Genomic DNA, 17,326 nt, shown 5'->3' with positions numbered 1-17,326 from the left:
AAACTACTTCAGCTTGTCATAAAATGTGGAGCAATCTGGTTAAATATTTTCCAAGTTTATACCTGTATGAATATGAAAACTGAACGCATTACATAAGCCATGCCGTACTAGAAGGAAAACTTCTTCTAGACCTGCAAAGTTTGAATCAGTTTGTATTTTGAAATGGCATTTTTGTATACACATTTTGCAGGGTAATTGCTGCAATAATTCCATCAAGGACAAGGTATCTACAGAAACGTTTTCAATGTACACAGCCAGCAACTTTTGTGCCTTGCTGTGTATCAATCTGGCAGCATTTTGGCTTTCTAAAGGAGACATTTTTCAATGTTGTGATGGCTCTGTGGTTCCATCAGTGGAGTTGTGTGATTTCACCTACCAATGCAAGGATTGTAGTGATGCAGAACAATGTAAGTAGATGTCACTAATCTTAGTGCATTTCCTTTTTATGGTGTTAAATAGATTACAATACAATTCAAGAGTTTCTCACTGTTGTCCTAGAATCCAATATTAGTTGGATGCAATTAGTTCCTATCTCAGATCAGCTTTAAAACAAGTTTTGTAAAACATTGCTGTAGAAATCAAGTTCATATTTTGAAAATGGTCAGAGATCAAAGACCCAGAGATTGATAATTAAAGTAACTTGGTAAGCCTTTAGTAAGACCTTAGTATCATGGAACATTTGCCCCAAGGAAGAAGTCATTTGAAGACAGTTGGGGGTGGGGTTGTGCGGGGTGGGTGGTGGGTGGGATTGTGATAAGGTTGGGTATTTTGTGATTTTATATTTCTCTTGATTACTGTTCTATGTGCATATTTATATTTGCAGGGTTATTGTCCCCATTTTATTTAAGTATCATTAAGTATCATTTAGAAAACCAATACCCCACCTGCCCTCCTACTGCTTTTGCATCATTCAGGACAGGCTGCAACAATTAAAAAAACACACAAATCTACTACATTGAATAAAATAACAGCATAAAAGCTGTAATAGGCTTGGCAGTTAAAGCATTCTAAAATAAGCGTCTAAACTTGGCTGAATATCTCTCCTCACTTTTGCAAGATCATTTTGCAAGATCATGTCCTCCATGAAAGTAGATTGGGGGTATATGGCAACATTAAAGGATTGGTGATCTAACTTTCTGAATGTTCAGGGTTGAGGCCTAACCTTAAATCTGAGGTGGGTGAGACCATCTTTCACTCCTAAGAATGCTGTGTTCCAGGAATGCCAAGTGCTTTTTAGTATTCAAAAAAAGGAAATAAGGAAAGACCCTTGGCCAAATTTAAATAGACACCCCCCCCCAGCAAATTCTTAGAATTTGTCTGCCCCCAAGGATTCATCTAATATTTGGGAATATTTTTACCCACCCCCACAAACTGCATAAGATGCTAATTAAAACAGTGTACCTTATTCTTGTGCAATCATGCTTAGAAATGTACTGCACATGCCACAATGCACCAGTTCCTTCTAACTACAGTGGTGCCTCGCAAGACGAAATTAATCCGTTCCGCGAGTCTCTTCGTCTTGCGGTTTTTTCGTCTTGCGAAGCACGGCTATTAGCGGCTTAGCGACTATTAGCGGCTTAGCGGCTATTAACGGCTTAGTGGCTTAGCGGCTTTAAGAAAAAGGAAACAAACTCGCAAGAACTCGCAAGAACTTGCGAAGCAAGCCCATAGGGAAATTCGTCTTGCGGAACGACTCAAAAAACGGAAAACCCTTTCGTCTAGCGTGTTTTTCGTCTTGCAAGGCATTCGTCTTGCGGGGCACCACTGTAGTATGATTTTTTGCCTATCATTCATCAAATGCAGACAACATCTGTTTTAATGACAAAAAGTTACATGTATGTCTTCTAAGATTTAAAGGTTAACAGCCAGTTTACTTACTGCAGCCATCTTGGAAATCTTTGACAACTATCAGTGAGTTTGGACTGTGCCATTATAAGAGATTTAAAAATGGACACTAAGCAGACCGGTTTATTGAAAAGCAGAGTTTGTTTATACATTACTGGAATATGAAATACCAAGATTATATTCATATAATCAACCAGATGGGCGGGGTACAAATAATAAATAATAATAATAATAATAATAATAATAATAATAATAATATGTATATATTGCTTTCTTTAATATAAATCTGGCCTGCATTGTTGCTACTAGAAATTTTGAATTATATTGCCACATAGATTGATTTAATGATAATTTTCATGTCATGATGATTCCCACCCCCCATTGTATGTTTGCATTTTCATAATAATAAAGGGCTCAAGGTATGAGCTGTAGCTTCTTCTCCATGCCCTGTCCCCTTCCAAGAAGTCTACCTAGAATTCATAGACTGTGTGGCTCTTTTAATCTTGGAAGGTTTACACATAGCTATAAGTCCTTTTAAAGAAATGTGGCCTGCATTTCAATAAGCTATTAACTTCAATATTATGGGAGGTAAAAACCTTACATTTGAGTAGGACATGCTAGCTGAGAGTCAGCCATATATTTTACTGTGCTCAGATCTTCATGAATCAGTTTTCAATATGGGCATCAAGTGTTTACATTTTCATTAGCTCTTTGAACTGACTTTCATATCTAAGCTGCTTCTGCTTTGCAGTTGTGTAAGAAGAGGAAGACAAATGGCTGGCAGAGTGATTGCATATTGAGCCAGGTTCAAGATAACTTAAAATTATTCACCTAAGGGGTAAAATGAGAAACAGTTTCTCCTTAAAGTATATACATTCCATCCAGCCCCCAAACATATACTACTAGATACTTTTTAAAGTGTCTTCTGTGGCCTGGAAAATTAAATGGGCATGGCTAAGCAGTAGTTTATGTTTAGACAGAAATGTGAGATACTGTGAAACAATGAAAAGATGTGTAAATCTCAGACAGTGTAGGGAAGCATGTGTAAAACAACTCACCCATTTTGCTCCGTCTTGTATGTTTCAGTTTTATCCAACAGGTTTATCTCCAAGCTGATTATATGCAGTGATGATTCTGAGGGGTATATAGTGTAAATTAAATTCTTATTCCACAAACATTGGTTTTAAACACTACTCTGCTCTCTGAAATTAGCTTTTCTGGAGTCACCCCTAAATAAATTAGATAACCTTTAAGGTATTATATTGTGAAAACTATACAATAAAATAGAATTATAAATCAGCAAACATTTTAGTATTAAAAGAGCATCATATTTTGATGTCTTTAAATAGTTTAGGAAACTGAGGAAAACTCAACAGAAAATATTTAGTGCACAAGCCACTTTTTGGCAGTGTGATCCTGCACATGTGTACTCAAATGTAAGCTTCCTTTGGAATTTCCTCCCAACTAAGCAGGTATAGGCAAGCTGCATAAATGGTTTTATGGAAGTTTCAAATTGCAAGGAAAAAGTGCTGATTGCTTAAGTAAAATGACATTATTCTATACACCTAACATTATGCTGTTCCGTTCATTGTCAGTTTTGCCCTTTAGACTTTCATCACTGCACCATTTCAATCTTGCATGCTGATGTAAGAGTTGTTTTAAGGCTGGTGTGGTTTTTTAAAAATGCCTTCCCTCTCCATTAATATTTTGCAACTGCCCACCTGAGAAATGTGCAGGATCAAGCCTAAGAGATCTCCCTCTCCACCACCAATGATTATAATTTTTTTTGAAGATGTTATGAACATATTGCTGAAAATGCAATCTAGCAAAGCATTATGTTGATGAAGTTACAAATGTTTGAGCCAAATGCTTGTTTTCAATGATTAATCTTCATTGCTCTAAAGGAAAGGGCAATGCTGCTGACATGTACAATATTGAATCATTAGTGCTAAATGCTGCCTTGGTTATGTTAGCAATATTTGCGAGAATTATTTTTTATGAATATCTACTTTTGCTAGCCTCTTCAATTTTCTAAACATTTATACAGAATAGATGAAAAAGCACAGAAAGACAGATTATTTTTATTACAAGGGGGAGGATGTTCTGCTGCATCCATCTTCTTTTATTCCCATTTAGTCTTCTTTTATCATGTACAATGATTAAGATGTGCAGGGGGGAAAACAGGTTGCAGAGATCTTCCTGGGGTATTCTTCCTGTAAATGGGGTAATCTCTTGTTTGAAAACTCCCTGCAAATGGAGTGCTGGGCTAAAATAATTCTCCTTGATTTGCTAGTCAGTTATCCAGCTTGGTCATATGCTTAAAGGTATGTTCATAATCAGAATTGGACTCTGTATGTTTCAATGCAAATCTGAAATAGTACCTGTTATGTACTGATGTTCTCACCCTGGGCCAGCAGGGGGATACTGTACATAGTTATGCAAATGAAGGATCGAAAGTGACGTTCAGTGATTGGATAGTTTGTACGCAAATGAAGGATCGAAAAGTGACGTTCTGTGATTGGATAGTTTTAGAAAGTTGCAACAGTTACAATTGTTCTGGAGCTCTATATAAGCAGGCTGACTGAGCTCCTCAGTTCTGTTCCAGCTTACAAATAAAGAGCTGCTTTGGAAGAATCGCTGTGTCATCTGATATGTTCGCCCACAACTTAGCAGTACCATTTGCTTTTGCTCAAATGCTGGTAGATTCAGAGAGATGATCAGTCATTCCAGATTTGTTTTATGTGGAGTAAACTTCCTTTCCATGTCTAACCGCCTGATAGAGATGGCAGTGTAATATCAGAGTTTTTAACATGTATGAAATAGACCTGTGATCTTTTATACTTGAAAGCAATAGAACAGAATTGGCATGCTTTTTATTCATGAAAAACGTTAATAAGTACATGTTATATATTATGGCATTTTGTATAATGCAGGTGTTCATTATGGAATGCAAAGTATGCAAATAACCCTTTTAATATTAGGTTCCTATTATGGAAAATGTGATTTTGAAAGTGATCTGTGCAATATGAACAATGAGAAATCACCTGTTGACTGGATAAGGAGAAACGGAAGGAACATCATAGGCTCTCCTCATTCTGACCACAATGGGAACAACACAGGTAAGGGCAACTTACTCTCTTGCAAATAATAAACAAATCTATCATCATGCTGGATGTTAGACTCCAATTCCTATCAGCATAGCTCTACACCTGAGAGTTTATGTATATGTGTACACATTTATCTACGTATCAACTAAAGATAACATTTCATGCATCTGTTGAAGTAATACTTTTCTTGGTCTGGAGTCCACAAGACACATTATCATTTTTTATTCAGCAAATTAACACAGCAAATTATTATTTTCTGTGAGGATTAAAACTGTCTTCTTTGAAAACCTAAACATTTTATATATTCAGTGATACTGTTTGGCTTCTGGCCCTTTTCTGCCTTCAGGAACATGAACCCTATAGTTTGTTTTAGTATGGTTGCCACAGAGTATTCGGGGGGGGGGGGGATAAGTCAAATGATAAGGGACAACAATGGAGACAAAAAGGGAAGAATTCTCTTGCATATAATTATGTTGAGACCAAAGATATTATCAAGTGATAATTAACCATCATAAGAAGATTTTTGATGGTCCCTCTAGATATACTTTGAACCTCTGGTAACACTAGAAACAAGGATCTTCAGTATTACATTGTACACGAAGAAATCCTTTTATAGTACTCTGCTTTTTTTTTTTAAGACATCATCTTTTAAACATTTCTTGAGTTGGTAATTTTAAGACTTGGAAAGTGTACTAGGAGGCATAAAATTGGTTTCTGACCTAAAGTAGTCTTGGCCATTTTATTGAATTTAAATGGTCATCAAAAGTAAGAGATTGGTAGCCCCATTACAAATGGGAATTAGACTCAAATACGGTCACAGCCTCTGACTTAATACCAGTCAATTTTCAGCTGCACTTTCAGGAAATTCTTTTTTTATTCAAGCTGGATGTAATGCATGGCAGTCATAGTTCCTGCCCTGGGTGACTCTCTGAAAAGATATGTCCTGCCACTTTCCTGGGTTTGCAGTGATATGTCTTGCTGGGTCAAGAATAGTACGTAACTGCTTGCAAGCCTAGGTGGAATTGGTAAATGTCAAGTTGTGGATTTGTGTCTGAGCAGGCCAGGGGTCAAAGTCAGGAAATCAAAATGAGAAAAGAGTGACTCACCCAATCAAAGATAACATATTCCTGAAGTTCAGGGTCCAGGCCAAGGTCTGAAGTTAGATAAAAAGGAAGGAGCAGAAAGCAAAGACAGCCCCAGGAATGATTTTAGGCAGCGAGATGCAGAGTTACAAAAGGGTGCCTTGAACACAGCACTTTTTTGACCCTTAGGATATGCCACAAGGGTTCTGGCTGAGGAGACTCTGAGGGGATCGAGCGAGAGGTGGAGGAGCTTCTGAGGAGAGAGGAAGAATGGGAAGGGAGAGTTTAAAACATTGACAAAGCAGCAGGGAGATAGAAGGAACCATTGAGAGAAGGCTGTGGAGGAGAGAGCAGCCTCTGCCTTCGCATAACAACACCGATTCAGCCAAAGCTCCCACTAAGAGCAGAGCTTGAGGCCTACACCTGGATTCCAAGTTTGAGAGATTCAGACTGCTCACCTGGGTCTAACTTGGTTATTTGGCCTTCATCCAAACTCCTGGTGTGGTTCAAATTGTATGCCTGCCTCTTGCTCCCTCACTATCCCCCCCATCCAATTCTGTTAAGTTGCCTATTATTTGCTGTTTCCTTTCAGGGTGACAACAGAAGCTGATACACTAGAGATACCACACACTGTTATGGGGGGGGGCTGTCATTCCTTCCCCTCATCCACCTCACTACAATTTGAACCCAGGTCCCATTTGAACCCAACCCCACAACAAGGGGTTGCTGTTAAGGAATTTGGGGTCACTTTAGGAGTGCCAAGGCAAGGCACCTCTAGGAGTACATGGCAAAAATCCAGGCCCTGCCCCAAAGGCATTGCAGCCTGGTCTCTGTGTAAGGGTTAGGCCAGGGTTGGGAACTTGAGGCCTGGCCACAAAATGCAGCCTTCCTGGCCTCTCTGTGGCCCTTGGGACTCTCCCATGGCTGCTCCTCCTCCTCTACAATCACACAGTCTCTCACCAGGCCTAGCTTGTAAACTGCTTGAGTGCTTTTGCCTGCTCTTGAAGTCTGGTAACACCTCTTGCCCAGATGGAGGATAAGAGAGGGCAGACCCTCCAAGTGTCCCTATTTTCCAGGGACGTCCCTGATTTAGAGAAGCCATCCTGGTTTCTGATTTGATCCCGAGATGTCTCACTTTTCCTTATTTTCATTGAAGAAATGTTGGAGGGTATGGGGGGATGTCCCAATTTTCATTGCAGAAATGTTGGACATCCGAGCCATTTAATGTTTAATGTTTTTATATATGTTGGAAGCTGTCTGGCATGGCTGGGTATAAATAGTGTTATGTATTGAAGTTATCACCCTGACCACCATGGGTATCATGTATATAGTTTTCACTCAGGTCCACATCAGTTAATTTAGGCGGGAAACCCTGGGTGGTTGTTGTTACAATGTTGACAGGCGGCTGCCTATAAAAGCAGGCCGGCTGAGCTGTTTGCTGTTCAGTTCAGTTCCAGCTTACTTATAAAGAACTACTTGGAGAAATCTCTGTGTCGTCTGCTATGTCTACCCACTATTTAATAAATAGTAAAATTATCATTATGGAATGGGACGTCCCTATTTTCATCGAAAAAATGTTGGGAGGGTATAAAACTGAGGAAGCGAGGGCTGAGAAATTTGCCCTATTGGTTGAGGAAGGAAGAAACCTGGATGGGATGGTGGCCAGTCCTTTAAAAGGAGACTGGCATTCTGTCCCTCTTTGAGATCTTGCAGGGCTGTGGGATGTAGGCCCTCTGAGATCTCTTGAGAGAATCACCCCTCCACAGCAGCCATAGCAGCACCTGCCCTACCCCAGAAATCGACCAACAGCTTCAATGGGCTCACTTAGCCACAAGTAATCATTTTATTTTCAAAAGAATCTCAAAGAAATATACAAAATACAAATACAATGCAGCATATTAATAATAAAATAAAAACCTATTAAAAAACACCATGCTATTCAGTCAGTAACACAGCCATCCATATCCCTCAGTACAAAACCCCAGTCAGTCACTTTGTATGACAAAAACAATCATGTGTATAGCCTTGGAATTCAAATTAAAATAATCTATTCCAACTGGGTTAGCACATTCACTGTTGCATGCCTGTGGAGGGCAGCCTTGTTCTGATAAGACTCTGAAAGGCTGCGAGCAACTTTATCTCATCAGTGCTCTTGCCCTGAGCTATAAACACCAATGCCCATGTGCCTATCAAAACAACTACTGCACATCTATACAACCATACAGCAAATAGGATCTGTGCATATCATAAAGCATATGACTTCCCCACGAGAATCCTGTGAGCTGTAGTTTACCCCTCACAGAAGTAGAATTCTTGACACCCTTAACAAACTACAGTTCCCAGGATTCTTTGGGGGGAGTTATGTGCTTTAAATGTGTGGTGTCTATGCAGCCTTTGATTTAGGTAAAGGAAATGGAGAAAGTAAACTTGAAAAATTAAACAACTATAAAGAGAGTGGGTGCAGTAGTAGCACTCCTTAAATTAAAGTCCACTGGCCAGGTATTTCAAATTGGTCACAGCTGGTTTCAGTTCTACTAGGTCATCCACAACATAAGGACCCAGTCAGCAGTGGAATATCTGAGCAGATAGATTTGATGGCCTTGTTCCCATGTTCCTTACTCACCTGGCACTAATCAGGCTTGTGAGTGTTCAAAGGAGAGGGTGGTGGCTTGATGGACAGAGAGGGAGAAGCTGTATATAGTTAGGGTTTGGCACAGAAGGGGGCAAAACTGGTGGAGTGGAAGAAGGTAAGAAAGGTACTTTCTGAGGAGTCATCAAAGCTTTTGAACCCCAAAGTTTGTAGGAGGAATCTGATTTACTGCAATGCACCTTGCAACATCTTTTTAATTGTCTTAATATAATCTAAAAGCAGCAGCAGCACATGAAAGCAGGGGTATGAGAAAATGTGACATTGAGTTGCTGCTCAGTTTGTACCAAGAACTCTCAGCTTGTAAGAAATATATCAGCCCTGATCGATCTGTTCATGGAATATAAAGTAGATTGTTTCACTTTAACATCTGATGTGTGACTCCCAGTTGTCCTAACCCACAGTGCTCAGCACTGGCTACAGGCCAGTTGCCTAATCCATTATCTATTTTCTTTTCTTTTTTTCATACTGAGTTTTCCAGAATTCTACAAAGTCCAGGAAACCAACTTCTTATTTTTTTTCTTCCTATCAATAGCCCATTTCCTTACACTGTCCTCTGAACACATCCCATTTCCGGCCATTCTGAGGAGCAGAGTGGTCTTTGTGGCTAGCAACCAGCTCACCTGCCAGGTAACTGAACAATCTCCTCTTCATATTGCCTGCTGTCACTGCAGTTTGCCGACACACTTGGACCGTTCCTTTTTTCCTTCTTAGATTTCGTTTTACTATTGGATTGGTCAAATAAATGGAACCCTCACAGTGGGACTCCAAACCAATTCTGATAGAGCCTCGGGGACCATATGGCAAGAAAGAGGAGGAATTAAAAATCAGTGGCAAAGAGCTGTGATCACAATCAACAGTACTCTGAATGTCGAGGTATGCAAGCTGCTTGGGCATATTCCAATACTGGGATGAGTGAAATGTCAACTTAAAGAGAAGAACTTGCACTAGAAATTTAATTCAAGTGAATAATAAGGTGGAATTCTGATGAAAAATTCATGGCTGGTATTACTTGACCTTATCTCAATGATTTAATGGAAGCATTCATTTTGTAATTATGCATGTAACTCAAACTGAAATTAGCTGGATAGTCACATGCTAGTATATGAAGTGGGAGGACATAATAATGAAACCCACTTACAGTAGCCATGCACTTACACTTACTTTTCAGTAGCGTTTTGCTTTGAATGTTGAACCAGACTTGTGCAACTTATCCCCCTCCAAGCCTAACATATCCTATGAGCCATGTAGGGCAGCTCACCTAGGGCTTCATGTAGGGCAGCTCACCTAGGGCACCCTATTCGTCTTCCTTCCTGGCACTGAAAGAAAATGAGGTTCTTAGTGATTTGCCCAAGATCCATGTCAGTCAGTTGGACAGGGATTTCAATATAGGTTTTCAAAGTGCAAGTTCATTGTGCTGATTAGACAACAATAGTGACTCTACATATGTTTAATGCTTTCCACTTTCTCAGAAAAGCAGCAGCCTTCTTTAAACCTATTAAAACAATTTAGGAAGATACATATATTGGTTTATGAAGAAAAAGCATTAATTTAATAGTAAATTAGGTTGCTGTAAAAATAAATACTGTTATACCAACTAAAAAAGTAAAAAGTATATTCTTCTGGGTACTCTCTGGTTCTCAGAAGTCAACCTATTAAGAAAATTGATTATTCTGATATGTATGTCATTATTCAGTAGGGCAATAAATAAAATCATGGAAGACTGAAATACTAACCCTTTACATTCAAGCTTCTTGGATTATAAATATTATGTCCTTCGGGATTCCATATTATGCATTATTCCTGAAAGTAAATGTAGAATATACCCTGCCAAGATAGAGTAGATACCTAGTTGCAGTCAGATCTCTAGTTATTCCAATGAAAACTTATTCTTGCTCTCCATTAGCCATCCTGTACAATGCTGCCTTGCTTGTCTCTAAATGCAAGAGGAAATTTCTCTCTGACAGACCTCTGACTAGCACAAAATTGTACTGTTGTTTAAGTTTTTGGATAATTAACAGCCCACAGGATTGGATCCTGGCACTATAGTATTACTGCATCCCTTTTCATTTCCTTCCTGATGCCTGAAGAAGTTATAAGTCTAGGCTTGTGCTTTGCTACATGTATTTATTTCTTTATAATGGCTTGCTTAGTTGCACTTAGTTCCCATTAAAATCAGTAGGACTTTTGGCAAACTAATAGGCTAATAGTGCAACCAATAGGCTGGATCCAACACATTATTCATATCAAGCTTCTTAGTCATGTTGATTTACAAGGTAGCTAAAAGTATAAAATCACAATAAAACAGGAGCAGTGAAGACTTGCTAATATGCATAGGTTATAATTATACCAGTGCTCAGAACTGTATTACTACAGTTTTCAAGCCTATAGCAAACAAGATTAATGAAACTTCCATTTAGGGACCAGCCCTTTATCTAACGTCTGTTCAGAAAAGAGTTTTTAAAATCTCTGGAAACTCAAAAAACAACATCTTTCCTATCTCTAGTAGGCCTAGTAGCTTAGATCCTTTCTGGTCAGTACTCAGTTATGTTATGTGCTGCATAGAAGTAATGGGTGCACAGGGATGTAGTTATATTCATGTTCTGCTTTTCCTCTAAGGCATTCAGTGTGGCATACGAGGTTCCTCAGCCACCCATTTTTCTCCCCAGAACAACGCTGTGAATTAAGTTAGGCTGTAGGAGAATAATCTTGACCAGGAATTTGAGCCTGGGTTTCCCTGCTCCAACTTTGACACTTAAAACTAGCCTTTCCCACCTGCTTCCCTCCAGAAGATCTGGACATCAACCAACACCACCCAAAGGCCAGGGATGATGTGAATTGATGGCACAAAGTAGTAGGGAATGCTACTCTAAGCACTATGACACAGTGGCTTAATGGAGGGGATTTTTGGTGTCTGTTTCCCTGTCCTAGCTTCTAACACCGATGCCAAAAAGGAGTGGGCACAGAGGACATGTTTAAAGAACACATCTATGTTAGGCCGTAAGACCTTCTGGTAAACTAGAAAGGAACAAAGAGAGAGCTACAGCTTCTTCCAAGCTCCCTTATAAGCTTCCTTGCAGATAATTTTAGATACAGTGGTACCTCAGGTTAAGTACTTAATTCATTCCGGAGGTCCGTACTTAACCTGAAACTGTTCTTAACCTGAAGATCACTTTAGCTAATGGGGCCTCCTGCTGCTGCCGCGCTACCGGAGCCTGATTTCTGTTCTCATCCTGAAGCAAAGTTCTTAACTTGAAGCACTATTTCTGGGTTAGCGGAGTCTGTAACCTGAAGCATATGTAACCTGAAGCGTATGTAACCTGAGGTACCACTGTACTTCAGTATTGTAATAGACAGTATTACTACTGAATAACCATGTCTCCCTAATATTCTGGTTATGCAGGTTTCCATCAAAGGACAAATATTTGAACCTTGGGCACCAGGAGAAACCATTGCTATTGATGATGTTTCAGTCACTGAAGGATGTCTGCTAGCTTTTGGTAAGGATGCATTCTTGTAGCTGTACTAAATTATTTCTCTGATGCTTAATTAGGAAAAGAAAAAAGCCACAAAGCAAGAATGCCTTGTTGACATTCTAAGCGTAGATACTAATAAACCAGGGATTTCAGGCATCTGTTTTGAATTTACTTGCATAGCTGATCTTAGCTTGTGGTGAACCTTTAGTATGCAACAGATGCCATGGGGAGAATCTGACTGTTCATGTGTCATTGTACCTGGATGCTGGCTTGCTGGCAAAACAAGCTAGTTCAGTGAGTAATGCCTGCCACATGCAAACAAGTAATCAATCTTGTGATTTTGTACACTAGGAACTTCAAAAATTAAAAGCACATAGTCTTGATGTTGACAAAAGGTGGCAGTGACAGATGAGTTTTAATGTATTTGGGACTATACATGTGCATGGCCAGACCACAAGCTGGTGCTTCTTTCTAGAATACCTTCTGGTCTCCTAGATTTGTGCCAGGCAAATCTGTTATTTTTGTGATATTTTTCTTGTTTCTGGTGTTGGGTCCAGGTTTGGGGGATCTTGTGGACAAGATGCTCTTGAGTCCTCCCCTCCCTACCCCTAGCAGCCCACTTCCTCCTAATCATTGATGCTATTGCCCATTTGCTTGCCTTGTGCCCTGAGCCCAGTCTACACTGGGAGTAAGAGTGGAAGGTGAGTGGAAGCTGCTGCTCTCAAAAACTTGTTCATTTCTCCCAGAGAGGAGAGATGTACAAGCAGTGAGTGGAGGAGTAGGTTCAGGAGGTGATTGGGAGTGGGCCCCCTGTTTATTTGGGCCTTGGCAGATGCCTAACAATGCCAACCTTTGCAGTCAGCCTTATAAAACATCTGCCTTGCACCTCTGCTCCATTGATACTGACCTTCTGGAGCCTGCAGTAAAAGAAAAATGTCAGGGGCACAGGGCCAGAGCTTTGTTGCCCTAAATATGTGACCCCAAATAACTGTCTGCATTACAATAATTTGGGTTTACTGGCAATAATGTGGAGTGCAAGGCAGCAACTAAAACCTACAAAAGGTACTGGGAGATTTGCCAAGCACATTTAAGCTCTTGGAGTTGCAGAGTTCAAAGATGACCTCAAATTGTCTCTTACAATGCAGCACTGGGGGCCCATCAGTTTATTTTAGTGAGGTGATTCATGTTATATTCTAGAATGTAGTGTTTATGTCTCAGATAAATTTAGCTCCAGCAAACAGTTGTGAGCACAGGAGTCCAAAACAACCAGAGTCTCCTGAGACTGAAGGAAAAACTCGCTTCTTCACTACACATGTAGTTTCTTACACCTTTTAGGATTCTGAGCAATATTGTTGCATTGTAGAGCAAACATAACTCAAATGCCCTAGGAATTTGGCAGTAGTGTGAGATTTATTTCACATAACAAAATAAGAAAATAATACATAAAGCGCATACGTTATACCTGTGGAACTGGGCATTATACTTTTTAGGTTTGTGTGTGTTCTGCTTTAAGAGTTTGTTGTACTTGCTTTTTATTGATTATATTATTTTATGAGTGTGCTCTAGACATGCATATTTATGAAACAAAAATAAATAGTAGTAGCAGTTGTTTATGTATTTTTTATTTTTATGTATAATCCTTATACACAGTGCTTTTTTTCTAAAAAAATGTTTAGGGGTACTCTCATTTTGACTCAATAAAATCACCATTTTATAGTTCAAATCGGGGGAAATAAATACAGTAAATGGACAAAAGTACAAAGATTCACAAAATGTTTAGGGGTATGCGTACTCCTGCATCCTTCCAGAAAAAAGCACTGCTGATATAGTATATATATTTTATGTTTGCATGTTTTTGTTTGACCTGTCCTGCATTTGTATTTGTATAAGCAATATACGGTATGTATTTTGTACCAAGCATGTCATACATTCCTTTATCAAATGTCTGCTAGCTGCCAAACAGTGCCTCTGAAGAGTTTTGAACATATTAGACTCCACCCCTGTAGTTTAGTTATACATATTTCAAAACCAAGCATCTGAATCTAAGTACACTTTCTCTGCTGTGGATTTAGAGCCAGGCTTGTAGCACCTTAAACACTAAAGAGATTTGTTGTAAGATAAGCTTTTGGGGATCACTTCATCAGATGCAGCTTATGCTGCAATAAATCTGTTATACTTTAAGGTGTCACAAGATTCTTAGTTGTTTTTGATGCAACAGGCTAACATCAAGGGTCTCCAACCTTTTGGACGAGAGCGCTAGGGATGCCAGTCTCAAAACAGCTGCCTTGGAAGGGGTGTGGCAGACCACACAATGACTACTATGGGGAGCATGGCATAACACAATAGAGACAACCACTCCCAATGACGTTATGCTTACCATGGGAAATCAGCTGTGTTCTGCTGGTCCAATGATGGAGATCACATCGATGCTGTTGCTGTCTAATAACAGGGAGCATTCCTCACTACCAGCAAAAATGACCTCCAATGGGTTCTTTCCCCCCCCACAATTACATTTTCTATCTTCTGCCTAATATTCATGCCCAATATTCATAGCCTGATATGGGTCCTTCAGTACACAATATACAACTGCTGTGTTTGTTGAGAGGGTCGCATTCATGTGTTATAAGTCTGCTCATCCTTTTTGAGTAGTGAAGTGCAGTCTGTTCCCGCCCCCCCCCCCTAACAGTACATGAATGCTCCCTTGGAATGCCACTCATGTGTTTTGTGTGTGGATAATCATGCCTGAGTATGAAAAGTCAAGTGTCAAGTGGTCCTCAGAAACTGAGTTTCAGGCTAGATGCCGCTAGGTTGAATGGATGCAATTGCTAGAGTGAATAGATGTAACAAAGGGCAAGAGTCTATGTCTGTATCTTCAGTAGTTGTATAGAAGAAGGAATTTTGGCAGGTGTGCAGCTTGTAATTTCATGGCACCGCAGGGGTTCAAAAAGCTGTCAACCCACTCTATTGCCAATATTCTTTTAGAAAACCTACTATCTTGTTTCAAATGTTTTTTAAAGAGACCAATCTGTTATAAAAAGAAAGGATATAAAAAAGTACAAAAGAGCTGAAGTAGATATTTAATTCTATCCCTATGAAGTAATAGCAGATTTGGACTTTAAACAGAACCTCTGCTCTTAGAACAGATATTTCTCTTTCTCTGCCTTGCTGTTCTAGGTTATCTTGAGAATTTAAACATTTCCCCAATCTTGCTTGATATGCATAGGAAAATGTCTGTTTGATAATGACTCCTGATATGTAAGCTCTTGGTCCCTATCACAACCCATTTTGAGTTCACATAGGCAAACTATAATGAATTTGCATCCCAAGTTTTTCCTGAAAATTATCTGTGAATGTTTTGTGTCATATCTTTTCCAAATATTTGCTGAATATTTGTAGTATTAAATTTCCTTATCTGACAGTTGATAATTGATGATATTTTATAGTTCTTCTATGCCTTTTGACAGTATTTGATAGCTTAGCTTCAATGATTTAGCTATGATTAATAGCTGCTGCGTAATGGTGTTTAGTAATTCACAGTATTGAACTAACATATACCACATACCTGTCTACTTGGAAGAAACTCTACTTAGTTAAATGGGGCTTACTCTATTGTATGCCGCCATACAATAGTATTTAGTATTCGGTGACTTTGAAAGTTACATGGTATATAATTCCTGATAATATGTAAGTGCTGATAGCTTAAGATGCTTTATGATACCAAAATATTAAAGAGACACTAGCAAATATAAACCACTTGGCTTTTCATGTGAAATGAATGAATTTGAAATATCATATTAGAAATGTTAATACAATTGGAAAAAGATTAGTTTTTGAATAATTAAAAATACTCGTTTCAGCTCTTGTCTAGGCACTGTAGAACACAAAGTAGATTTTTCCTTCTTTTTTAGTTTTCAGTTTTTCAGATTTATCGTGAATCAACATTTTTTCTCTGTAGCTCAGAGGTAGACTGTATGCTCTGCATATAGAAGTTCAACAAAGCGACCACATTATGAAAAATGGCTGGCATCCTTCAACACTGTACAAATTCAGCCTAAGATGCAGCTTTACCTGCAGCAATTGCATGTTGATTGCCCTCTTAAAAGACAAAGTCCAGCAACTGGAGGAACGTGTAGCTACGCTCCAAAGAATTAGAGAGCTGGAACTCTTCTTGGAAGCAACAGAGCACACCGTCTCCACCAAGGAAGAGACAGGGGACTCCCCTGAGAAGGTGGCTAGTTCACCAACACAGGAGCCAGATATATGGAGAAACGTGACTCAAAGAAGTAGGAGGCCCAGGGTTCGCTCTGATTGTTTAGAAATACGCAATCGCTTTGAGGTCCTTTCCCCTAGCATGGAAGACGAAGAGCAGACTCCATTTGAGGATCTCTCCCTCATTACAGTCGATCAGGTATATGAAGACGAGGAGCAAAGGCAGTCCTCTGGGAATGTCCAGGCGACCTTGGAACCGACAGCTCACAGAAGAACCCCGACCAGACCTAAGAGGAGGCGTGTAGTGGTGATAGGGGATTCCCTACTGAGGGGAACAGAAGCAGTGATCTGTGGGCCTGACAAGATGTCTCGGGAAGTGTGCTGTCTCCCCGGGGCTAAGATCCAAGATGTAACTGAACGACTGCAAGGAATCATAAAACCCACTGACAAATACCCCTACCTCTTGGTTCATGTGGGAACCAATGACACTGCAAGCAATAGCCTCCAGAAGATCAAAAGAGATTACGAGGCTCTGGGCAGGAAATTGAAGCAATTAAATGCACAAATTGTCATCTCATCTGTCCTCCCAGTTGAACGACGTGGCCCAGGGAGAGAGGGAAAAATAGTGGAAGTGAACAACTGGCTTCGCAAATGGTGCAAACAGGAACGGTTTGGATTCTTAGATCACGGAATGCAGTTTCTTGAAGATGGACTTCTGGCAAGCGATGGGCTGCACCTCACAACGGTTGGGAGGAATGTTTTTGCAAAAAATCTCAGAAACCTCATCAGGAGGGCTTTAAACTGACTAATGTGGGGGAGGGAGACAGTGCTCCTGAAGGTAGGAGTCTATCAATTGATGAAGATGATCATCCAAATGTCACAGACCGAATGGAGCAAAGAGCATGCAGACCTAGTGGTGGGAGGAGAAAATCCTTAAATAAGAGACACGGGGGAATGATT

The 17,326-nt window shown here is 39.7% G+C and overlaps 1 protein-coding gene and 1 long non-coding RNA gene across 7 annotated transcripts in view; one reads left to right on the top strand and one right to left on the bottom strand.

Moving 5' to 3' along the window:
- The window catches only part of LOC114607470 (uncharacterized), a 51,505-nt gene extending 44,975 nt beyond the window's left edge, over positions 1–6,530 (bottom strand). The window contains exons 1-2 of the long non-coding RNA XR_003709150.2: positions 6,059–6,530; positions 2,904–2,979 (exon numbers count right to left, since the gene is read on the bottom strand). This is a non-coding gene — a long non-coding RNA (uncharacterized LOC114607470). The remainder of the gene's footprint in view (positions 1–2,903; positions 2,980–6,058) is intronic.
- Positions 146–17,326, top strand: part of MALRD1 (MAM and LDL receptor class A domain containing 1) — a 233,090-nt gene continuing 215,909 nt past the window's right edge. For 5 of the 6 annotated variants that reach the window (XM_028750688.2, XM_077936862.1, XM_028750689.2 and 2 more), the window contains exons 1-5: positions 146–407; positions 4,827–4,964; positions 9,217–9,311; positions 9,396–9,557; positions 12,085–12,181. In XM_028750688.2, coding sequence (XP_028606521.2) covers positions 245–407; positions 4,827–4,964; positions 9,217–9,311; positions 9,396–9,557; positions 12,085–12,181 — 655 coding nt within the window. In that variant the 5' untranslated portion in view covers positions 146–244. The remainder of the gene's footprint in view (positions 408–4,826; positions 4,965–9,216; positions 9,312–9,395; positions 9,558–12,084; positions 12,182–17,326) is intronic. The other variant, XM_077936864.1, reaches the window with a different exon arrangement.

This window comes from Podarcis muralis, chromosome 12, assembly GCF_964188315.1.
Source record: "Podarcis muralis chromosome 12, rPodMur119.hap1.1, whole genome shotgun sequence".
Taxonomy (NCBI): Eukaryota; Metazoa; Chordata; class Lepidosauria; order Squamata; family Lacertidae; genus Podarcis; species Podarcis muralis.
Note: the sequence above shows the minus strand (reverse complement) of the source record. Positions and strands in the feature narration are given on the sequence as shown.